At 31.3% G+C, this 27,118-nt stretch overlaps 1 protein-coding gene across 1 annotated transcript in view; it reads right to left on the bottom strand.

Annotated features, from left to right (window-relative positions):
* The window catches only part of rsh (radish), a 79,016-nt gene that overhangs the window by 3,410 nt on the left and 48,488 nt on the right, over positions 1 to 27,118 (bottom strand). Inside the window, exons 11-18 of the mRNA XM_068775613.1 lie at positions 19,744 to 19,924; positions 7,217 to 7,361; positions 6,482 to 6,739; positions 5,470 to 5,599; positions 4,851 to 5,014; positions 3,838 to 4,069; positions 2,839 to 3,000; positions 1,197 to 1,348 (exon numbers count right to left, since the gene is read on the bottom strand). Of these exons, the coding sequence (XP_068631714.1) occupies positions 1,197 to 1,348; positions 2,839 to 3,000; positions 3,838 to 4,069; positions 4,851 to 5,014; positions 5,470 to 5,599; positions 6,482 to 6,739; positions 7,217 to 7,361; positions 19,744 to 19,924 (1,424 nt within the window). The remainder of the gene's footprint in view (positions 1 to 1,196; positions 1,349 to 2,838; positions 3,001 to 3,837; positions 4,070 to 4,850; positions 5,015 to 5,469; positions 5,600 to 6,481; positions 6,740 to 7,216; positions 7,362 to 19,743; positions 19,925 to 27,118) is intronic.

Raw genomic sequence — 27,118 nt, 5'->3', positions numbered from 1 at the left:
ACATTTAGATTGTTCAAATAGTTTATAATAATTATTAATAATAATTTATTATATTGAATCTGCAATAATAATAATAATAAAAGCAGAAATACAATTTGCAGTTTTATTAGTTTTGTTAGCATATACTGTTCAGTTCTAACAAGTATTGGGTAGCAGTAAATTGTAGCTGTTTGTTTTCTCTGGAACGTGTTATTTGCGCATCGTTCAATGCAATGGACGTTTGCCAAATGTAAGTAGAATTTTTTTAAAATCAGTTCTTTACTTGTTACCTTACGGAACATGAATAGCGTTAAAACGATTTATTTATTGCGATATATTTTTCTTATTTTGTGTTGTTTTGGTTTAAGCCAACGACATCACACGCCGACTATAAGTCTTTATCAATCGCCGCCTCAACAAAACCTTGAATGACTTGCATATCAAACACCGAAAATAAACCTGGATAAGTCACAAACTCCTAGGAGACTCCCACCACATACCGAGGCAAGCCTTAGACGCGAATCCTGAACGAAAACATAAACGTGGTCCGAGTAAAAAAAGACAGATAAAGATGGCGACGTGGCTATGTCCCCGATAAGTATTAAAAATAAATAAAAATATAGAAACGAAGTATTATCATGATAGGTCTTTGTACAATATTCACTCGACAGAGCATATTTTTTTGTCTTTCACAAATTATGCTTAACCGTTGGTATTTATAGCTTCAGGTTTAAGAAGAATTTAGACCAATTTATAGGAACTAAGGCCAGTGATCTTGCACAGGTCGTTAGATGCTTCGGCCGGTGGTTTGTTGAGCGTGATATTGATAGTCCCATGCTAGGTCAACGCTAATGTTCTGCAGGAATCCTTTCAAGTATATTACTTATTGATATTGTGATAGCCGACATAGTAAAGGTCGCGGGAAGTCACTGGATGCGAGGACCATAAGATCGGTAATGGTGGCAAACTTTATGGGAGGCCTATACCTATCGGCAGATATGATTAAGATGATTGAGGCACACTCTGGGCCTTATTAGGAAGCTTATAGACTGACTACTAGTCATTGAAAGGGCTTCGTTCGAGATTTCGCTACGAGATCGAATTAGGAATGATGAGGCGTCTTTTATTAATTAAATTTTCCAATGACATACTTCCCACTGTGGATGTCCTATGGTAGAAATGATAATGATGACTAATGCACGTTTGCAGTTGCTTACTTGAGCAATCCTGAGAGCTGGCCCACTTCTTTTTGTCGTCGGCGTTGAGCTGTGAATGCTGTTTACGGATGGAGCGTCCCCAACCAGCCGTGATCGTGCCGAGGCGGGAGAACGCACGTTTGACCATCGGCGAGCTAGGTACGCTCTTAGGTCTAGATTTAAAAAAAAGAAAGATTAATGTCAACTGTAGCAATTAATAATTATTATTAAGTAATCCTATAGTAATCTATTATGTAATACACATTTAAATGATTTTTCTGCCATTGCGTTAGCTTTATTCTAATGCGTTGAGCCGGTGGCAGAAGTAGAAAGATTTTTATTTTTTTTTGTTTTCAAATTTTTTTGTGGGTAGTTAAGTCAAAGGCGTTATGAATACCTAGTCTAAATAATGAAAAGGTATTTTTTAATTTTTTAAGATTTTTTAGTAACCCTTTTTTCAAACAGTTTTTTTGTAATTAACTCGCAAAAAAAGTTTGTTTTTAAAAACATATATCAATCAAATTAAAATAGTATTTCTGTAAATTATATTGCTTTTTAAATTGATAGACTATTTGAAATTATGCAGTATATACATTACGTGAGAATAATACAATTGTTAAGTTAAAACATTTCCATTTTATATTATGTAACAGATATTTAAAAGATTGATGTATATAACGTTGAAACACCCATCGGCTTGATCATTAACACTCATATAGCTATAAAAATCTTTTTTTGACATGTTTGTTTAAGACACTTAGGCATCTGGAACCTTTAATGTACGGAGACTCTCTCAATAGGTGCGTCATTGTTTTTAAATACTGTATTTTTAGTTTATGCTACCTCGATTGCATAATTGTTTTAATTATTTATTTACACTGTCATTTTTACAGTGTAGTTGGTCGATCTTTCTTTCAAAGGCGGTGGTACGTATTACCTTTTATATATTAGGTTCCTAATTTTTTTTACTTAAAAGATTTCAGAAATTTTTCAGTATTTTTAAGTTCTTTCCTTTTTTCAAAAAATCTTTCTCTATTTCTTTACATCCATTACAAAATCATTCATTCTTCACGTTCTGATCTTCTTTCACATATAGCCTTACTTCCCTCATCTCCAACCCTGATTACCTTTGCTTCTTATAGGATTTAGCTGTGACCGTTGGACCTACATTTTTACTATATTTCCTAAAGCAGACAAAAATTATGAATGTTACACAGTTACACGTCGTTTTGCAAGTTTCGACTTGTACTGAACTTGAAATATGCAAGTTTTTATAAGTAACATTCACTGAATTTCTAATAAGCTGTCTACAATGGTAGGGGAAGGCAACTCAACATTTTAGCTTTTCACTATCAAAAGTAAAAAAAATTTCGTGGTCCCCGCTTACTAATTGTAAACTCCCACTTTTTTATCACACCTACGTAGACCGCCATCGAGTCTTCTGTGTACTTCTAGACTATTTTTTTAGATCAAACTAAACTAACTCAAGACCCTAGAACAACTAACAACCCTGGACTACTTAAGAAACCATTCGTTTACGTGATCAAAGTGTTTAGCGGCGTCCTATCTCCTACGAAATGCAAATGTCCGAGACGAGACTAGATCCCACATTCGTCCACCTGGACTACTTTGAAAACTTCTATTTTAAATTAGATATATTTACCTCGGAGATTCAATATCAGGAACTTGCAAGAAGTTGCTACTCTTCTGCCGAGCTGGCGTCGGAGACAGTAACGTAGGCGCTGGACGTGCTAGAAGTTCAGCTACCGGAACTTGTGGCGAACCGAATCCAGTTTGAATACCATATAGCATCTCTTGGAACACCCTAGAACATATTTACATAAATTTTAAAACTTGGTCATAGCTATTTTCTTAATAAGGAATGTTACAAAATTCGAAATAAATTTTGATAAAGTTAAAGATATATATTTTTGTTTGTTTTATAAGTTGAACTAAGATCCGCAATCTATTTTAATAAAATTTAATTAAGTGGTAGGAGAAAGTTCTGGCTGTGGAATATCAAGGAACGGATGGAGACTCTGAATGCGGCCGAATTGTTTTATCTTGTTAGAGACAAATAGAAGTATCTGCATTTGATTGTAAACCTTCAGGAATTGGTGCAAAGAGAAGAAAAAGAGTGGTAAATTAATTTAATACTAGAGCCTTTTCACCAATCAAATATATATATAGCTTTTAATCGGACTTTCATAAGAAAATAAATGTGAAAGATGAAAATCATATTTGTGGGTCTCACCAATTGTAAATTTTGAAGATTTACATAGGGTTTTTATTTAAATGTGCAAGTATTTTCTGTACTTACGCAAGGAGACGCCTTATTCTAGGTTAAATATAAAACAGTTTAGAAACATTCCAAGCCGTGAAATAAACAAATGAATGATTAACACAAAAACTAAAGAACGCACTGAGCGAACGTCAATACTAACAATTTTACTGACTAATGATACGAGTCTTGCATCATCATCATCATCATCAATATGTTAGTCGGTAGATGCTCACTGCTAGGCATTGTCTTACTCCAAAGATCGCTAACGTGACCGGTTTTGAGCTGCCGGCATCTACCCACTTCCCGGCACCTTGACTTTTTCATCGGTTAACTTCACTTTACATATTTGAACTTATTAATAAAAAAAAAAACACTTACCGACTCCTTACACCCAATATAGCACGGACACCGATGAATTTTGTCTTCTGCTTGGACTGACCGACAAGGAACACAACATCGAAAAGCTGTGCGTTTTGTGCAATATTCAGTTCATTATTCAAGAACACACGGGTAAAGTCTTTCGCCAGTTGGTCGTAGTCTTCGAACTGATCACGGACCGAATCAAGAAGAGGAGACGAGGGTCGCATGTGACCAATTGGGCGCCAGGATCCTGAAAATGAAGGAAGATACCGTTTACACATTACATTTTTTAATTTTTTCTTTGACTAATAATAGTTCAATAATAGAATTTGAATTTGTCATAACGTAATTAGCACAGAAAATATGTCGATGATGCTTGTACAGCTACTCTACAATATTGTGTATTAGTTCTTTGAAAAAGAAACTTCTAGTACACAATACAATAAATAACATATTTTAAAAATAGAATAAAGTAACCGCTAATTACGAGTATATTAACTTTTATGAGTGTATTACTTAATTAAGTAATAAATAATAATATTAAGTAAGAGTAATAAATAGAAAAGGGCTTTATCTGCACCTACACTAATAAACATTGTTGAATAGTACAAAAGAGAATAAAATTGAAACTAGAATAAAATGGACTTAAAAAACGGAGAAAGGTTTATTAAATTATTTAATATCCTAAATATTGGTAATAGAAACAAATCTGTATTTAGTATTGGCTCCCATGAGTGCTAAAAGTATTTGTGTCCCTTTGAGTAAACTTTTATATATTTATTATTATTATTATAGTAATAATTTAGTATGTAATGTAGTAGTCTAGATACTTCGGCAATAAAGAGCCTTAACAACTGACGCACCGAAGTAATACTTGTGTTAAAATGATCTACGTCCAATTTTTAGGAACCTGGGGGACTTAGACGGGGGGATTGAATTTGATTCATTTACGTTCGATTTCAAATGTAATTTTGTCAAATAGGAATTTGATCTCCAGATTCAATTTTATTCTAGGGCGTGATCTCACTTACCTCGCCTATATGGCTTCGGTATTTGTCCGGTTTCAGCGTGGTTCTGCAAATTTGCGACAATGTCTTCTAACATCTGACTACGGGTTCTCTCTTGCATTCTCGCAAATTTTGGTGCAGAATAAGAAGCACGCTCGCCGTTCACAATCTTCGTTAGTAGCCATTCTCTGAAAAAAAAAAAATTCTTTCTTAAAGAACTTTACTAGGATTTTTTAAATAAGAACATTTGGTTTTAAAAGTCCAAAGGGCTTTGCGATTACGTATAATATTATACATGTTATTGATAAACAAGAATATTGATTATAGATAAATTTATTACTACACAAATTATAGTTATGACAAGATATAGTTACATTTTTTTGGAGTATACATCTATCGTCTTATTATTAATTATTATAAGTTTTTTGTATATTTAGAAAATAATTAAAACTGATGAATCTTACGTAAATTGCTATAATTTATTATAATTATAACATTTTCAACGTCATTGATTTTATAGATAAACCAAAGATTTATAATAGTGATGCAGAATTGAAATGTAAAAATTATCGGAATTAAAGATTTAATTGTATACTAACCACGGAGCTTGGCATTCATAAGGTGAAGTACCATAAATACGTACCTGAACATAGGACCTTTGTCAAATACACTTTGCTCCCATAAATAGGGCTTGTAGGCGCCGACCTCATCTCGAGTTACAACAGACACTTCATATCTCGTTGGCCGCCTCTTGATTTTAGCGGATACTCTAACTGAGAAAAAAAAATCATAACCTATCAGTCAAGATGTTTCAAGTTACATCTTCCCTCTTATTATTTGTTAGCTGTGTTTCTGAATTTGTTTTAAAGTAATTTTATGCGTTATAAGTGCCTCCTTAAGATATACTTTCTTTACATTTTTATATCATATTTAGATATATCAAAACGTTTGAGCTGATTAGTGTTTGTCAATTTTTAATTTAGTGTTTTACAATCATATAGTTCAATTTAATTCATAGTTTTTTCTAACAACAAATATCTGATCGTCTAAACAATTTTATTTACGTAATACATTCGCCTTCTTAGGTAATAGGTAATTTAATTAGGTAATTAGGTCTTGTCAAATCTTTTTTGGTGAAATTCAAATGTAGAAAAACAGTTGGGATTAACCCAAATGTTACTACTGTCTAAAAATATTTAGAGATTTACTAAAGAAACCCTCAGTTTACACTCATTAACAACCCACTTTCCAAGTAATATTTTAAGATACTTTAATTAATTTACGAAATAAATCTTTATTTATTCATTTATTTTCGTATATTAACTTTATTTTAATCATTTATGCGTATTGCAGGATATAGACCATTTCCAAAAATTTCCACTAGGATCTGTTGGACGTGGGCGGTATCGGTTAGAAATAAGGGAGGTGCAGGGGAGTGGTGGTCTGATCTTCTTCTTTGTCATCGGGGGTTTGAGGCAGTTCTCGTCACGCTTGACAAGCGGGTTGGCGAGCGCAGTTATCTTTATTTTAAATGTGTTCGGGAGACACTGCTATTCTTCGTCCGAGAATACTTTTCCCTGGTTTTTACGGCAACCATAGATACTATCACGGTTTTTAATAAAATTAACCAAGAACTAGCCAGATTATTAACTTACCTAATATAAATGTATGGAGGAAGTGGCTTTTGATGCAAGCAGGGGAGAAAGCAGTGTTGTCAGCCTCAAGAAACACAACACAAACGATGTCGTTCCCAATATGACGTTTCCTTTGTAACTTCTGTGGGTCGTGGCGTTCATAAGGTAGCAAAGTAGACACATGGAACATAATTTCAATGCCCCTCCAGTTTGTATATACGGAGTACAGCCCGGTAAGATCGTGTACTGTGTCCAAACCACCTTTGTACTTGTCAAAGCCTAAAACATTTGTATTCATATTTAAATTATAGCTAGGTGCGATGCCTGCGGAAAAAGGTTGGGTAAGTTTATGGAAGCCTGATGCGTAGTTTATACTGACCGATCCTTTCCATTTATTTACGTGACAGGCGTAGAATAAATTTACTTACACCTACAATATTTTTATGGTCAAAGCTTAAGTGTTTTTACCTTAATATAATTTTAAAATCGTTATACAAGTCCCTAAATATAGAGTCAAATATAAAACAAATGCAATAGAATCATTCAAGCATATGAATTCACAAGAATTTTAATATAAAAGTATGAGTTTTTAAATAAACACGGAATTTTTTAGTATATCGTAATGAGTCCAGTACGTATATATAAAAATGAATCAAACAGTTAAACTGAAAATAATAAATCTACCAATCATCAGAGTATAAAACGATATATCAAATACACACAAAAGCTTCTAAACGATAAAAAGTGAAATGTTACCTTTTAAACGAACTTTTTCTCCTAACACTTGTAGGAATTCTTCAAACATCGGAGAATTTTCGTTATTATCTAATATCTCTTCTTCTGTATATTGATTTTCTTTGACGTAAATAACTCCCACTTTAAGTTCCGATTTTATGAACACCTGGAGAAATAGATGAAACAGACTTAAAAATGACATCTATTGAAACTGCTATAAATGATTTTATTTATATAGTGTTAGATTATAGTTGTAAAAGCTTTTAAGAAATGATAAATATAAAGTTGATAAAATAGTAAAAAAAAGTCTTTAAAATTCGGATAACTATAATTAATAATTCGTTTTTGTTTAGAATCTCTCCTCGCGGACTTTGTACTTCCTGAAGTAATTATGTCGCATTTCAATGTAAAAAATCAGAGTGTTTACTGGTGATTGTAAATTGGTTCAAAATCTTTAAAGATATGTGCTGACAAATTAGTAATTAGTAATAGTAATTTTTCAATATGTATATATATATATAAACTGATATAAATAATTCTTTTTACAAATGTGTAAAAACAGATTGCGTTGTCTATAGGAATATAGATTATAGTAGACTCCAATGTAATATATTAGGAAACAATCTATTTCCGTAATGCTTCTTTAATCAATCTGCAACACGTAACAATCTCTTAAGTCAATAGTGATGGGCGCGGAGAGCACTGTTAATGAAACCGATACGTTCGTACCTAATATTGATTGAATTCTTAAAATAAAAATGAAAAATAATCCTCTTTTTATCTTTTGTTGAAGTTATTCCCAAAAAAAAAAACAAAAAACAAAACCAGATATATTTAATTTTTGACTTTATCGAATTGGTCTGCTTGGGCATTATTCCCATGACGTATACAAGTGCCGACTATAAACGATCCAACTTGAATAATAATCATGATGACAAATTCATATCTAGTAAATGAATAAATTGCCTCTTTTGTGACACAAAGCAATGTATCTACTGACCTAAAGTAAAGTGTGTAAACGCTAATTTTAAATTATTAATTGTTCATTGGCTTTTTAGTTCAGCGAAAGTAGCATTAAATCATATTAGTTATTGATGTCAAAAAAAAAGTTTATAATAAAATTAAGCTTTTTTATAATTGGTGCCTTATAAGATAAAGCTCTTTCCTTGTGAAATAAACTTGTGAATGGTATATAAATTATGAAAAAAAATATGAGTAATACAAATACTGAAGTTATATAACAGCAGATGTACTTTGAAATGGTTTTTTATAATAATACGAAAATGTCGTATAGTTTTTCCCTAATTGCGACCGTAACTTTAAACCAAAGTAGCTTTTAATTTACACATTGCAAATGCGTTTATTATTATAAATCAATAAACCGTTTTCCTGAGTACCACTGATTTAAAAATATAAAATGATGATACACATTTAATATCATTTATGACAAGCACAAAAGAACTTTAGATAAAAAATTCTAATATAAATGTAGAAGTAACATAAAAGTAGATGAACTGTGTACTATTAAATGTATCCTCCTCTGCTTATATCGTTATCAATATTGTTGAGGGTTGCGACCTTCTGGACACGAAGCCTACTTTGTCTTCATTATGGCTCGTCATCTATATATTTAGAATTATGGCGCACCACGAATTATGGCGTTGGGGATTTGGTTCGACCAATTGATGGAACAACGATCTCTCGGACGTTTTCCTCGATTCAGTTTCAGTAACCATCAGAGGTTATGTTCATCAAATATATGTATATAGAGAAGTTAACACCGATACTATTTATAGAAGACTTGTTGTCTGCTGCACATTTAGTGAACGCCTTCTTCAACCGTCTAGTGTAAATTTTGTAAAATACGTTCTTAACTGAGTTTTACTAAGTTAAAGAAATATTTCTATCAAATTTTAAGTTTCCGAGTATGATGATTCTAGAGTTATTGTGATGAGTCAGTAAATATGTAGAAATGTCATATATTGGGTTTTATTTTCGACAGCCAAGTTAAATACCAGGTGCGCATAAAAGCATTTCTGATTAAAATTCCGTTTTGTTTGTTCAACAATTAACGCTACAAGTCTCTCATGATCGCTGTATTTAATAGATTAAAATACAACAAGTTTTAGATGAAATAAACGCAATAATTAAGACGCTGTGTAGACTGAGCGTTAACTTTTAAACGGGCTCCTCACTACGCTCTAAACGTGCTCTCCGGGCATTCATTATCTTTCCATCTCAGACCACTGTACCTTCTCTTAGGAACGACAAATTGTGATAGCCTAAGTAATTATGCATTTAGGTGCTGCACACGATTTGAATGTTGTTCTGATTAGGTTTCTCAATGAAATCTTGTTATAATATTATTTGTCAAAAAATAGGTAAGAAACGGGCAATATTTTACTCGAAGGAACGTCTAATGCTGTATTTTCACCAGAGATTTCCAATAAGACCATTTGGAAGCTGTCTGTACTCAGTATATTCGGATAACCTTAACGGGTGAATGTCTTATGCAGCGCTTGTTGGTCTGTGGACCAAGCGGCCTTTTATTCTGTGCGCTATGTGGCCTGCCCATTGCCAATCTACTAGATAATATTAAAAAGAATAAAATCTCAAATTTGGATTAAATTTTAAAATTGGTTAAACTAATATGAAACATGAATTTTGTAATATTATGAAAATAACGAGTCTTTAGAGAAATTTCTTGAGATTAAATTTTTTTCAGAGAAAAATAAAAGTTTACAGGGTTGACTATATAAATTTTATTGAGCTAAAATATTGCGAGAAAGTTCGTAGCACTTGCACCATTTGATTAGTTTTATTTTGGCAGTAAAAACGTGCTGGGCATTCCTAAACTCTGTTTAGCAATGTAGGGACCGTTGTTTCAAATTAGAACGATAGTGACATCAAACCAATTGATTTTGTTTATGTTTTATACCTTATAGTTTCCATAAGCATATGAAAATTCTATTAACGTCATCATCATCTCAGCTGGCCTCTCCCATAGATTTCCAATAGTAATTACAAGTCGCTTGCATGCAGTGGTTTCCCTTATTATGTTCTGTACATATATTTTAATATGTGGCCTGCAAACTGCTACTTCAACTTGACAATTCGCTGTGCGATGTCGATTAATTCAATAAAGACATTGTTATTGAAAACTTTCTTAATTCGAATTTATACTAATAAAATTAAGGTAAAAATATCTCGTTAATTTATTTAGGAGTTTAATGCGTAACATTTTCTATGTTGCATTTATATAAATTATTTTTTTAATTAAAAATTAACTTATTTATAAATAGTGTTCTCTACAAAGTAGGTTAAACGAAAATTTTATTTATTTAATATATAAACGTTACGTTTGTGCATTTATCACATCAAATTAAAAATAGATTCAGGTAAGCGATGAATGCTGTATCAATTTGCCGTTGACATCTCAATTTAAAGCGTGAAAGCTAATATACATTTTCCGTAAAGTGAATAACCGTGACACAACAATCCACTTAGAAGTCAAATCTATGAAAGCTCGTCTACTATAAATTTCAGAGGCGAAAAGTAAATTATGTATCTTCAAATTTATTTAATCTTTACATTGGTAAATAATTTGCTTTTTTTTACCGTCTGACGTAAATACCACTTTGAAATAACAATTAATAATCTGTAAATATTTTTTACAAGTGTAATCCTTATTTCATTTATGCGTGAGATAGATCCCTGTCTTTACAATCTACATATTTAAAAATCCTAATAATCATTTTTTGATTTAGGTTAAATATTGTTTTAAAATTCTGTTTCTTTTTAAAATAAGCTATTCATAATGAATTGTAAGTATTACTTATAAACAATATCGCATAAAAATATAATTTCCACGAGTATTAATACAAAAAAGATTATTAATTATAACATGCTTTCTCAGCATCTCGAAAGTTCTTTTTGGTCTACGCATATAAATTTTGGTGTCTGTATGAAATATCGATGAAGTTATATGCTCGCGGTGATGGTAGTTGATTTAGTGAACTATAATTAGGTGATGGTCATCCTGGAATCAATCGAGAAAAAAGAACTAATAGCTGGGTCGTCATAGCTGCAGCATGTAGGAGATAAATGATAACTCATTTCAGAAGCTTGCGGGTGCTTTGTGGGGTTAGATATGGTGTTAGCCCAGAGGCTTTTCCACTTTCCTCAATAGGAGCTATACGGAAAGGACTGGGAAAAAATCGAACTTTAAACAGAGTCAATGCGATGACTGTGATATGTAATCCAGAGGGCATAGTGATATTGGAATTGCATGTCCTTACTTCCTTTATATTTTTTTGGTCATATTCGGTAGTAAACTGAGCTGTTCAATTTAGTTCGACGACTAGTAGGTCTTAAAGGAGTACTCACTCACTTGGCCTCTGAGTCGCGGACTCGAGAGTAGGACTCGAGTCGTCATCCCGGAAAGAATAACGGGCCCAGATGCAAGAGCACTACAATGAAGCCAGAGCCGGCAAGTTAGTGAAAAAAGAATCAACATTGAGGAAGTTTTAGTTTTTGCCAGTCCGCAAACTGTTTCTATTTTACATTGCATTTTTTGAAATAAACGTACAGATTAATTGTGTATAGAAACTTGTATATATGTTAAAGAAATATATCTTAGTATAAAGTGTAAGTATAACGTCCACGTTGAAACACGTGGAAGCAAAAGACAGCGTCTACATAACTAAATTTCGTCATAAAATGCCGCTCTGCCAAGAACACACTTTATGTCATTTTTCTTAATAAAGAAAACATAAAATATTCTTCGCCCAGCTGGGCGCGAGTTACTTTAAATGTGTACCTCTGTAAAGAATGCTTTATTAAACACTATATTATAATTTGTATTGACGTAATTTGTGTTATTTTGAAAACTAAATTCATCTTTAATTTGTTGGTCGACATAATGATGATAATTCTATGTTTATTTAAATTTAAAAATTATTTTAATTTCTTGTCTAGCTGAATGTATAGACTGTTTGCTGTCAATTAATGTATGGTACATCCTATCAGAAAATCTATGTTCATTCAGAAATATAAAAAGACGTAATACTAACATAATAAAAAAAAGCTTTTCTCAAATTCGGATAACTACGGCCCTTGCAGGCTTTGTATTGCCACTAGTTATTGGGCTGTTGCATTCCAATAAAAATATAATTAATGTAACATATTTCAGAGTGATCACTTTGAAAAGGATAATTAAAATTGGAGTTAAAGCTTGAAAAACTTGCTGACAAATGTGTAATACATAAACACTTTTATAGCTCTTAAACATATAATCAATTACCCTATATTAGTTAATGCATTGCTTTATCTTGATGATCAAAAACATGTGTAAATGAAGTCATCATAAAACATGTAGAATACTTGTTGTTACTATTGTAATACATTTGCAGTGAACAAAGGAAATTGACCTCATTACAAGAGAGAAACTTTTTTATCTCACGGGAAAACAATAATCTATTATCTTTCATCACGGTGATGTATCTATGAAGTATGCTGCAGGGAGTTGAGTAGGTTTTATTTAATTTGTAAATAAACATTGTTTTTTTTAACTTATTGTTAACGAAAATGCAGATTAACTCGATATGAATAAAAATCTTACGAATAGAATCTTTCCATACATATAAAAATAATTCCTTATTGTAAAAAAAATGAAATTTTTAGTAAGGCTTGTATTTGTAATTTCGTAGAATAAATCTCAAAGGCAGTCATTGAGTATTTGTGGTATCATTTTTGAAAATCAATGTTTATCATGTGGCCCAATTTTTTCTCACGTGTTTACGTGTTGGAAAAGCGTTAACATAATTTATTTACAACTGGAAAATAGAAATAACTTTTTTATCTACAAAACCCAATGTTTTTGAAATTTTGTTAAAACAATTCAGTTTTGATAAAAGGTTTCAATTGCTTATTAATAGCTAATTACGTCTCTACGGAACCAGAACGTGAAAATCTTAAAAAAAAGCACCTGCTTTCATATATATACACTTATATAATCACAGTGAATAAAAGATTCATTTCTTTCATTCATTCCTTTTTCCAAAAAATAGGAAGTGCAGCGTACGACGCCACATGTTGGACAACCTTGTAAAGGATGTCAGAAGACATTAGATGCAGACTACTTCCAACCATTCAAAAAATCTAATAGAGAAGGTTATGTTCAGCAGTGGATGTCTTTTTACAGAAATGATGATGACGAAAATTGAAATTGAAGAAGTAAGTCATTACAACTTTTTATTTGATTATATTTGGGACAATGTTGAAACGTGAAACAATAATAATAAGAATATTTGTAAATTAATTGATGATCGATATAATTTTAATAGATACAGGTGTGCTGCTAAGTATTAAAGGTTACTTAGAATAGAACGTAGTAGGTGTAAAACAAAAGCCGTTCCAGCTGATGAGAATACAGTTTACGGCCTTCCGCCTAATAAAGTAGATATAAAATCGCTACTAGGCTAGCCGCCTGGACTACTTTTAATGTCTTCTACATTGCGTTATTAGAATACTTCATGAGCACTGAAAGTTAATGTTGTTTCATATAGTGTTGCTATATTACGATAAATTGAATGATAACCTCAACGTACCGATTAATTTTAAATACAAAAGTGAGGAAAGCGATGAATTTTACCTAGAATAAAGAAATTTTCATTTTATTTTTGCTAGGTAAATTTTGTTTTATGTACATCTTTCAGTTTTGAATCTGGAGAAGATTCGTAGAGAAATAAAAGTAACTTATATAGCCGCGGATTTGCGAGTAGAAGAGGCAGTGGCGAAGCATAACTCGCATTACATATGAACATTGAGGCCTGAAGGTACTGGAGTGGAGAGTACGGACACAAGGTGGTCAGACGACTTCATTAAGGTCGTCAGAAGACCCCGGTTGCAAGTTGGTTTTTAATGGTCCCATTAGAAATCTAAAGGTGAAGTCTATGTCCAGCAGTGGGTGATCTACGTCCGAACGTCGATGATAATGAAATGTATTGTACCTACAGTACTATTTTGTATTGTATATTTTTATATTTGTAAAAAAACTTCTTATATTTACATTTCCAAATTATTATTTAATCTATCTGTAAATTTTGGAAAAATTATAAAGTAATAACTTTTATCAGCATTGTTCAGAGTACATGCTTTTATATTAGCATTTTTAATAGCGAAAAAATAACACAACTTTGTCAAATTTTCCGAGCAAATCTATCATGAATTTGGAAATTAACATTTTATTTGATTTGATGTTCAGGGGTAACTTTATAGAAACAGAGACAAGGCCTTGTTAAGTTTTAATGTAATAATCAAGTTTGAATCCCGTTCACATAAATTTTCATAATAATTATACGCAAAATAAATAAATTACGTAACGCTTTCATCTTACTTGTTAACTTGTTTCAGAGTTTGTTATAGTGTAAAATTCAATGTTATTATGTATGTTATATTATTTTAATGGTTATAGTTATAATGTAATCTTCGTATGTTATAACTGGTGATATTCTTAGATTGTGCTTTGGATTAAAAGGACAGATTGCTTAACGCGGCAGTACTTTTTTGAATTATGAGTATATAAACGAATATTATATTTGTGAAACAGGTTTCTTGTATTTCAGGTATCAATTTAGGATGTTATATATTATTTATGTACTGGATTAGTATTTGATGACAATACAATTAAAACATCATCTAATTCATGTTATTAACCACTCTATTCGAAACAACATAAATGTAAGAGATTTCTTAGCAACTTTTTACTTATGAATAACCTTTCTGCCTATAACATACAAAGTACAATTTTTTTTTTAGAAATGACAGTGGATTATGCAAATACTCATTGCGATTTCAGAGGCTTTATAGGTCATAAATATGTACTAAGGTTTTAACTCAAACAATATATTTTGTCTTTTATAGTGATAACATTTAGTTATATTATTTTCATCTGTAATTTACGATAATTAATATTACAAAATTATAGCTTTATATCTATCAAAATGTGTGTTACGATAAGTCTCCTACAAAAAAGGTTTTAGCAGAATAATTTTTTAAGTTAATGTAGTACATTATTAATATCGAACTGGTAATAGAGCAGCCCGCTGTTAATTAATTACAGAAAATCATATTTATAAAAGTATGTCATGTCTTTTAAAAAGTTCTTTTTTTTTCAAAGTCGATTTCAGTAATAATTTTGAGCACATGGTAAAAATGCTATTTTTATCATTAGGCAAGGATGTTCAAATAATATCTACCTACACGTATATACAGTTAAAATGTTTTTAAAATCGATTGCATTTAAATGTGTTAACGAAACGTTCTTTTTATTTTCGTATAGTTTCGATTTAATCATTTTACACATTATAATAGCGAAATAGCGAGGTCTAAAATTAAGTTATTTATTGACGCCAGCAAACTACGTATTTAATAAAAATATTTTCTATTTTTTCGTTAATATACCCGCGTTCCTATACGTTCAATGATGTAAAATAAATTTTTTTCTATTAAAATCATAGAAAACATATAATAGAGCAATGTACAGTATTAAAATCCCATACTTTTTAAGTAATATGTAATATCATAACGTGACGTTAAAGAAGCTTATGTTATATATTTACCGGTAATGGTTGTCTATTCTGTGAGTTACCCTAATAATTTGTCTGACATTAATACAGTTTGACAGTTTATTGACATGAAATGTATAAAAGATATACGAAAAAGATAACTTCAAAATAGTTTCCTTTTTAAGTTGTTCTATGGCCAGTCATGTTATGTTTTTTCTACCCTTTACATAAACAATAAAAAAAGAGATATAATTATATTTTGGGCTACAAATTCAGTTAAGATATTATGATTGATTGACATTAAATTTTATGCACATTTCTTCAAAACATATTACATACTAAATGTGAAAACAAATGGATGTAAGGCGTAGAATAAAAAAAAAATACGTATTGTATATTTAAATATTAACAATGTGGATGACTGTTAAAAACAATTGTTTTGAGTAGTTGATACAAACGAAGTTAACTGTAAGCTAAATTATCCTATGACCATTAGAATTATATTTATAGAAAATAAAGCAGAAAAATTTTTTTAACTTCAAAAATTTTTGGAGCATGTTAGCAAATGTGGCATAAAGTCGGTCCACCTTTAAAAAATGTGTTAACGCTGACGTTAGAAATAATTTAATGCGAGTTTTTTTTGATGTAACACTACTAGTACTAGAGCATTAAATACATCTCTATCTATGATTAATAGAATAAAATATACCTGGTTTCTCCAATCTAATCTAAAATCAGAATAAAATAAGGCAAAATTGCTTTATGTGACATTCTCCGACATTACGCTTCATTATGTTTAATAAATATTCAAAATCATTTATTTATTCAAATAATACAGATAATTTATTTTGTAACAAAATGGATAAATCGCTTTAATTGAAAACACTGATAATTTTTTAATGTACAGTTTTGAACTTTTAATGAAATTGAGAATAATTATTTTAAAGCCATGTAATATACATGTTTTTATAGATTTAAAAAAATATCAAAGACGCAATCAGTTGTAGATTTAGAAATTAATTATTTTCTCATATTTAACACAAATGAAATTAACGCCTGAAATAAAATAATAGCAAAATTTAACTTCAAAAACAGTTTGCTCTTTATTTTACATTTTGTTATGTTTTGTCTAAGTCAATGGTGATGAAACCGAGTCCTGTTTACCAAAATGTAATTATTGAATCAAACATAAATAATCAAAAATGATGAGTGTGTGATTCAGAGTAACGAACAAAATCAATACGTATGGCTTATTTGACTGAAACTTGAAAATAAAATTTACATTGGTTCAGTGGCTTGTATTCATTAAAGTCATTAAATAGCAGTCAGACATGCAACGTTGAATTTGAAGATAGTTTTACAGGAATATGAGCTAAAATAGACTATTGAAAAGTGACCCAATTTTTGTAAACCCTAAAATAACATTAAAATTCGGCTATGTCGTATCATCATATTTTATAAAAACTTCAGCTTTGACTCTAATTAGTGGAGTTATAATTTGGCTATCGTTATATTGATCACAGGATTGTTATCCTAAATGTTATCTTAATGTAGAAGATATAATGTTTTGATTATTGACACTTATGTAGTCAAAATTTTGCACGATTTGAATATAGATTTGAATATTTTTCTTGCTATAATTGTTAATATTCAAAATGCACATAGAGCAGTATTTCTCAATGAGGGGCTCACGCCCCGCAAAGGGATAATTTGATTATTTAGGGGGGCCATTCGAAAATGGAATCAATATTAGTTTAAGCCTTCCGCTCCGGGCCATTTAAATGTAATGCCGGATATCAAGTTTTAAATTAAAAGTTGAAATGCTGGGCATAAGAATTTAAAAAAATCTAAGGTGGGGCATGGCATTAAAAAGGTTGGGAAACTCTGACATAGAGTCTAATTGCTAATTTATAAACACTCATATGTTTATATTAGACACTTATGTAGTCTTCGGTTCAACAAGAGTTAGATACGAACTGGTATAATACTTATTTTTAATGTTTTATTTAATGTCGTACCACATTATAATCTCTGACAATTGAAAATACGAATTCAATTCCATTAGCTTGGATTAACCAACACACGTGAGTAGCCGAACCATTATATTCACGAAATCCAACGTTTCAGTGAATACAAAATGCAAAAGGACGGACGTTCTGAGCTCAACAAAGTTCCGACTTATATTCGTGGCTCGGATGCTACCTAATGAAGATTGGCAGCTCACTGGATCGAACAAACTTGGCTCTATTGATATTGCTATTGAAAAATAACCCTTATAATGTACGTCTCCGGTACATTTTGATTATAACACGTTAAAATTGTGGCTTGAGGTAAACTGGAAACAAAGCTCTTTTTCGGGTAAGCTTTATTACGTTTATTGAAAGTCGCTGTTGACGAGTAAAATGAAAAACTCATTCGGCGGTTACATTTACATTTAGTTTGAAACAGAAAGGGTTTTGAATATCCATTTAGGAGTTGCATTGTGTGGCGATTTTCATTATCTTAGTCGAGTTTAGTCCAGTACATAAACGTATTCGAAATTTATTTCAAATTACGTTTTAGTTATTGAAAGAGTCTGTTTACTGTTTTATGTGTGTAGCGTAATGTGTGATAAACAAATAGGAGTAACTAAAGTATTCACACAGACACAGCGTAAATTCTGAAGTACAAAGTTCTCGTCGTCTTGAGAGTAGTTTCGTATCTAACTTGTCATTAGTTCATTACCGTGATTAGTTACAAGCTATGAGAAGAGTGGAATGAGGAGTGGAGTCGAGGGGATGTGATGGAGTGGTGTGGTGGCGCCCACCTCGCGACTAACGGGACTCATTAATGTTTCACGGCTGTGAGCGGCGGCATCGTTTATTCGTAATTGGGAACTGAAAAAACAATTGCAACAAAGAGGAAAGGTTTCCCTGCTAATTCACCCCAAGTTTTCTCCCGACTGAATGCTAAATAAGATTAGATGGGGAATTTTGTTGGATCGACAAAGTTCGTTTACCGGCTTAGGGTTACACGTCGCCAATTACACCACAATTAAAATTAAATATTCATTCCTTTGAAATCAAATCGAGGTAGATTTACGTTTATGCGATTTTCGTAGGTCATAATGTTTTCAAGCAGATAACAATATTTTTAACAGCAAATGATGCTTATTTCTCAAAAGTTTTTAATAAAATAATTAGAACTTTTGTTTTTAATATTTTCTTACAGTTTTTCCAGCTTTTGTCCTAGTTTTTATATATTTGCCATTATTTGGTACTATTTGTAGCAATAGATTCAAGTATTCACAGAATGTTCATACCACGCGAACATAAGTGGTATACTTATGTTCGTGTGGACGGAAAGGTTATTTTCTTTTATTTTATGATAATTTGGGTTGTGGGGGTCGTGTTAAGTACATCACCAACAAAGATTTCAAACAACTTGTTACTATTTTGCTCCGAAAAACTAATAAATTCATCATATTTTTGAATAAAACATTATTTATATTGAAGTAAAATTTATGTCTACACTTGTAAATCCCTTCAAAATTCAAGTTTAGGTTGAAAATAATTTATGATTTCTATTATTATGTTATTCGCTCCGTTAAAATATCTTTTTTGCATAAGATTTACTTTCGAGATCGAATGAGAAATGAGGATCTCTTTATTCTAAATCCCTCGTAGACGAATGAAAGAGACCGACGTAGCCCGGTGGATCGGCAAGTTGAACAGGCCACATAGCGTGCTAACCAGATAGTCACTATGGCCTTAAGGTTTTGAAGTGAAGACCACGGACGGTTCAAGCGCAGCGTAGGATGCTGAGCGACCGCCCACAAGATGGACAGATGTTTTTGTAAAGGACTTCGGAAGATGCTAGATGTAGGCTGTTTCATACTGGTTCTATTAGACATCTATAAGAGAGGACGATGTCCAGTCGTGGGCGTCCTGTGGCTGGTTTATAAAAATGATGACGTTCGTGTGTTTATTTTGGACGTCTCACCTGATCAAGCTTAAGCAGTTCCTCTGGTGTGTCGGGAAGTTGTCCCAGCATGAGCGGCGGGTTTATATTCACTTCCTTGCCTAGAGACCGGACAACTTCTTCGCGGTTGTAGCGGTCAGCGAACACGCACGATGCCGGAATCAACCCGTGGACAGTGTAGCTGATGGCCCGGACGAGGATTCTGTAAAGATAATGAACTAAGAATTTTTTTTTAAAGTAAGAATATATCAGGCCAATTAGATTAAAGAAAAAATCCTATATAGGCTGATTGAAACTTTGAAGCTTTGCAAAAATTTCAAACAATCTTTATAAAGTGATTAATATGGAACATGTTACATTAATTCATATTTTCTATTGCAATGCGATAATCCTATTACTTCAGGCAGTACAAAGTTTTCAGGGCCAGATACAATAACTAATTTAATATGCAGTACTATAAATAAATAAATTATGAAAACGTTTTCTCTTATTGTGTAATCATTATGTTATTTATAATTTCTGAAACCATTGATTTTTGGGCAGAGTGCACCATACATTAACTGACAGCAAATGACCTACATATATTTACCCTTTTAAAGCTTTTACTCTTTTGCGCTGTATATTGTGATTGATATTTTATTTAGAAAATTTTATTTCAAATTTAAATTCACTTGTTTTTACCAGCACTGCGCTGGTAAAAAAATATCGTATATAGATCTGCGATAAAAACACGATTTCTAGTTCAACTTTTATCAACACCGCGCGTTTAACATACGTATAAAACTTTCTATTGATGCTTTTGGGAAGTTCTTGGAAAATATTTAACAGATAATCTGTACCTATTTTTCTTAAAACTTAAATAAAACATTTCATTCATATTTTAATATCAATAAAAAATTTTAATTTATAATGTTAGATTTAGTTAATTAACAGAAAATTCTTATTCTCATAGATTTAGTATATTATAAAACTATATATTTTATTTGGCAATTTAAGTTTTATATCTAAGTCTGTAGGATAATGTCTTTGTACATTTTACGCAGAAAAATCTTAAACGACTTGTAATAAACATAATACGACCTGAGAGAATGAGAAATAGATTAACGAGAATTAAATTAGGGTAAATCGGAACATTATGTGCGTAAGCGGTACAGGTTTCGTTTACATTTACTTTAAATTTAACGTCGCGGAGTAAAAGGGTTACACAAATTATGTAACAGTCTATATATGTACATTAGAGTTTCGATCACAAATGAGGCCGAGACAATATAGGCCATGGTCAAATAGTCAAGCCAACTAGGCCAAGAGTGAAACCACGATTATAGATTTTTGTTCGTACACATTTAGGTGATTTGTGTACCTTCTATTAATACACTAAATAGATCTGTGATACCACGTATGATTACGCAAAACTATTGCTGGCTATAAACAAAAGACGTAAGGGAGACATATGCTATAATGAGAAATATTAGTGAGATAAATGTTTTTATTGATGGGCATATTTATCTGGATTGTTACTATAACGTTGGACTACGTTAATTATATCTATTCTGTAGATTTTTCATTCTTGTGTCTTTGTGGAATAAAAATTCAGGATTGTATGTAAGGGGATCACTTAACATCATATTGATCGTTATGTTAATAGTTATTAATACATTATATTTAAAAAAAAAACTGCTTGTATTTTCAAACAAATATATTAAATACATATTTTTTTAACAAGTTTTTACTTCTATGCGATTTTAATTATTATAACGTAATAATGATTATTTCATTAGGCTTATGTAGTCTTGAATATCAATATGTCTCAGTTGCACGGAAAATCTAGAATAAAATTCGTATTCCCACAAATTCGAGCCAATAGGGTATCGCATCAAATCATTCATTTTTTTATGGTCCCCGCTATTGGGGACCTCTCGTTCCCCTATCTCGTGTGGGACAGGGGTTTTTATTTCTAATAATTTATTAATATAATTTCTTATTATCATTCTCCTCTTTCAATTCATTAATTTAGTGTATATAGTACGTGAATGTAAATAATATAAATTGAAAGAAAAATGTCATTTTAATGTCGTCATAAGTGGCGTTGTTCGCTATTCGGCTAGGCTATATTCGATTGCTGCTGGGCGCTGTTAGCCGTTTTGACTTTTACAGCTTCTTCGGTCTCCGGGTTCGCGGACCCCGAATCCGCGAGCTAATAAACTAAAAAAATCTACGTCAGATGCGTCGCCTGACGTACTTTATTAGCTAATTGTTATCTACTCGGTTTTCGGAGAAAGATGTGATCCTTTCCTCCGAAGAAATTTTAGTTGAATAGATATCGGAGTTAGGAGAGGGTCGGTTGGAGTCGCCGGTGCGCCGTGCGGCCGCGTAAATACCCAGAACTCACAAGCATCGTTTTAATATGCAAAATCTCTACGTATGTGTCAGATTATAATTATTACTGTCCAAAGCGTTCAGCTTTGGAATAAACTTCTTCTCGGAATTCGAGAGTCGGCGAACCGTTATGTATTTAAAAAGAAGGTTCACGTTCTTTTAAGAAAAAAAATTGTCGTAATTTCTTTTAACTGAGAATTATACAGTATATGGTAAATAGAATATATACATATTATATCCTGTTTAAGTATGTGTTTATTAGTACTTAGACATAATGCACATATAGAATTAGGCATATGTAGAATAGTATATTGTGTTATGTAATCAAAAATATTTCTGTCCTATTTACAAAACTCTATTTTTATCTCTGCACCATCTGGCTTACTAGTAGTAATTACTATACGAAATAACGTACTTTATTACGTAATGTGTAAAAATATAATATTTAATAGATATATAATCTCCTAAAGTAAGTACGATTAAAATTGTGATAGTAACATAAGTTAAAAATGTTGTACAAAAATATGTCAAATATCTCAGCAAATGCCGAAAGAGTCGACATCCCTTTTTTCATATTCAATTTAAAATTTTTGATCATGCGACGTTTTTAATTAAATTCTCGCGTTGTCTTGCCCTTTTTCAGTTTTCCTATCACAAAGAGTAATGAAAATACCGATACTTAACTGAACATCTACGGAATCTCACTAAGTATTTTTCTTCAGAGCAAGATCTTTTGGAACAATAGATCATTGTTTAGGCTCGTGATGGTATTACTATTTATGAAACTGAATGAATGGAGAGTAGGAAAGCTAGGAAAACTTCTGTAACGTTTTTGATACTGCTTTAAATTCTTATAAATCTGCTACCTTAATTTTATTATTTATATTTTGTTTCCGTCAGACCGTATTACATATATTTAAAAATGAATCTCCCAATATGTTTTTACGAACGACTGTCCCGATTCATACAAGCATGAGGAAAATTAACATTTTTCCCCCCTTAAACATAGTTGAAACAATGGAAAAAGTAGCTATCAAATATTTTTCGTTAATCAAAACCAAATATGTGAAAAAATGCGATCAATAAAATAAATAAAAAGTTTCGTGTATTATTAAGCTTTGTAAATTAAATGTAACCAAATTCCTACCAATTTTGTAGTGAAAACGTTTATTTCATAACAGTTATTTATTAGTAAGATATTAACTAATAATTAAATCAGAGATCACTAAAAAAGCTAAAGGGTATATTTTCTTTTGATTTGCGACAGGCCAATAAATTTTAACAGGCGGAACTCTTTGCAAATAGCTCATTTTAAATAAAAATTTTACACAAATAATTCAGTACAAATCAAATAAACTCCCACTTGTTATAGATAGATCGAATGATTTATGATTGAAATTGGTTGTGAAGTATCTTAATTCATAATAGAGTAATACATAATAGGTTGGAACAAAAAGAATCAATACCATCATTTTTGGAAATAAATAAAAATTGCTGGAAATTTAAACATTGCACTTAGCCATGTTCATATTTCTTATCACGCCTGTGTCACCTTTTCGCCTGAGATGACAACATTATTTATTCATTTTCTCTAATGTGATGCCATTCTAAGCGCGAAGTGTTTGGACGCTTTATAAGGTACATTAAAATAAAACACGCTTGAGTTCGTTTTAATTTTATTTCGGGCGAGGGGCGTGGAAACTTATCAGGATTCGGCATGGCTTCTTGTTATGAGTTCACGCGTGCTTCGCGTGCGACGACGCTAGCATTTTTATTATTAAGTTTGGAGCTCGTGTAAAGGAGACTTTATGTTCTGTTACGACTTTTTGTGTGTTAAATATGCAGTTTTGGTTGTTAAACTTAAAGATAAAGATAAAATACATCTATTCAACATCGGAATTTTTAAAAGGACTTTATAGATCGTAAACTTTTTCTATCTATTTTATTTTCACTTAACACTGCTTCTTAAGTTCAACAACACATCTTAAAAACTTTAACAATTCCGATTTATGTATATAGATTTTCTGTCATGTGACAGCTTAGTCTAAATAAAAAAAAAACAATCAAGCGATATCATTGCCAGGGATTTCTGTCATTTAAATATTCGTTTTAAGCAAATTGCATAATATGCTTTTTAGTCAATTTACTTTCATGTATATGAGTTATGAATTTAATATATGGTGCTTTAATAATCTTTTGCGGAATTTTATTAAAAAAAACCCATTCTGTTTATTAGAAATGAATTAGAGATAAAGTGAATTACATTTTTTAATTTTTTTTTGTTTAAATTTTTTTTTGAATCTGTGGTATTTTAATGATAGACAAATTTTTCTTACTAGCTCAGCGGTACAGGATTAACACTTGCGGTCGTAGGTCGCGGGTTCGATTCCAGAGATACAATCTTGTATTATTTACACGTTGTGCATTGATTATATATAGCCACTGCTTACAAACAAGTTTCCAGTAAATGGGCAGTTGGGTCCTGTGCGTACCATAATACTATATTGCGATCGCCAACCCGCCTGCCAAGCATAGCGATTATCGTATATCTTCCATAGATATTGCTGGGGAGGTCAGTGGCTTGCAGTAGATGTCTATGGATAGAAATTCTTGGATAGAGAGTAGGAACCTGCCTTTTACGAATTACGTTGCTATGTATCTTGAATATTATAATTTGAACACAAAATAAAATATTAATATATCAGGTTAGAAATTTGAATCTTGTTTTTATTTACAATTCATATTTTTTCCATATAACAAATATTGATAAAACATTCTACATTTGTATGCGAGGTCGCGTTGGACATCGGTCCAATATCATTTTTCATTTTTCGTTATTGCTGAATATCTCGTCAGTATAATGAAAAGTAGGAGAATTTTCAAATGGATTCTTTGTTTTATTTGTTATAAATGACTATTTAGAAAATATAGTTTCGTTGTAGAACTCGCCACAAAGCATTGATGCGTGTTTTCGGTTCAACTAAGTATCATTTTATTTATTAAAAAAACTTTTTATATATTTATGTATTACAGCGAACTTTCTGCCAGCTAACCGTTTAGGCGATGCAGAAATAAATCGATAAAGGTAGATGAAACTAATTAATATAATAAAACACGAAAAACAAAATAAAAAAGAAAGACACACACACACACATACATATATATATATATATATATGTATGTATATATGTATATATATACACAAACACACATTAATATGTAAATGTACAATTATATAAACATAATATATAATTAAATTCAACTGTCGGGATGATTCCGTGAGCTCGACAAGCAACAGCTCTCCAACTTTTGCTGTAAATGCCAACAATTCCTGATCAGCCTAATATCGAGGGGGAGCGCGTTCCAGGTAAGAATAGCTTGTATTGAAAACGAGGAGTGAGTTATAATAATAATAAAAAAGAGTCTCAGAGCTAATCATAAATATTATAATATACTTAGGTCTCTGCATCATAATTAATAACACAAATAAATTCAGTCGTTAAACATATGGAGTTTATTTGCTGTGATAATAAATTACTTTATGGCAATGATTCCCCAAAGGCAACAGTTCCAACATTAGGAATTTGCAGACGAGTTGTTAATAACTCTGCAGAGTGTTCCTTGTTGATTTAAGAGCGAACTCCCGATGGACCGAGATGGACTTACTGAAGTTACTGAGAGAAAACATGAATCGTGAGTATGTACTTTATAAACACATATTATAGATGCGAGTAATGCTATATAGTGTGCATTGGACATAATAAGTACCAATTATAATTTAATGTTATATTTTATGCAGCAAAATATAATTAATATTTTAAATAAAAAAATGAATAGTCACGCGGAGAGTAGCAACTACAACACTTTCAATTTCACTTACAAATATTCGAAGTCATTCATGTTTTTGTAAACATGTTTGTATTTCTTAATAACTAATAAGTATTTAAATTGTCCTTATAAATTAATAAAATGCCTATTAATAGGTACAATCTGTGATTCATTCCGTGAAACCCATTTCCATAGTAAGCAGAGCGTTATCTGTTGCCAACCATGCATCATCTAATTATGTAAGTAAGTTATGAATGCGAACAAATAACGTCATTTCACGGAGTTATTTCTGACAAATGAATGAGCGTTCTGTTGTTAGCTAGTGGATAATGCATTGTATTAATTAGAAGAGAATACAAATATATGCCTTATTTTTGAAAATTACATAACTTATACAGGCTGTTTGGAAATAAGTAGTAAAAGCCTTAAAGTTTCGTTTCGCTTAGTATTTTATGCTTATAACAAACAATAATACGTTTGCAGTCGAAGAGGTTCAATTAGTGTAAATTTTCCAAGCGTTTTGTAATCCGGCAACGGGACATTTCGTAAAATTGTTTCTGATATTTTTACTCGGTATTGAACATATATCCTTTTTAGGACTGTGCATAATTTTTGCGTATTGTTATGATAACATTTGTCCTTTTTACACGTGCACGACCACGGCTCGTGATGTTTATGTTTGCCGACGATCTATTCACGAGTCAGACCCGTTAAAGCACGGCCAGGGTTTAAAATAGGTTACCTTATTATATTTTTCTATAGGAATGCGACAGACCTTTAAATTTTGGCAGTACAAAGTCTGCAGGGACAAATTAATTTTAATATATAGTAATCCGAATTTTCGAAAAAACTTTTCCTTACTATATTACTATTAGGTTATTTATAAGTAGTAAGTTATATTACTTACTTTATACATATATTATACATAATTACTTTATTATAAACTTAAAAATCCGTTTCTTACTAGTTGTGTATAACAAAGAACTTAATGCACATTCTATACCAGGAAACCTTTTTTGCAGGTGCAGAACTAAATAAGGTATGTATAATATATGACAGATAATAAACGAGATATGATAAAAAAAGGTATTTTCAAAACCACTTAACGTAAATATACTAGTTTTGTAAAATTTAAGTTAGTTAAGTAAAAAGTAAAGTAAAATAAACAAAAATAAAGTAAGGATAAAATACA

Source organism: Battus philenor, unplaced genomic scaffold (genome assembly GCF_028537555.1).
Source record: "Battus philenor isolate CCGP_79_NKW_IND1 unplaced genomic scaffold, ilBatPhil1.0.hap1 SCAF_11, whole genome shotgun sequence".
NCBI lineage: Eukaryota > Metazoa > Arthropoda > Insecta > Lepidoptera > Papilionidae > Battus > Battus philenor.
This window is presented reverse-complemented; position numbering and strand designations above follow the sequence as displayed.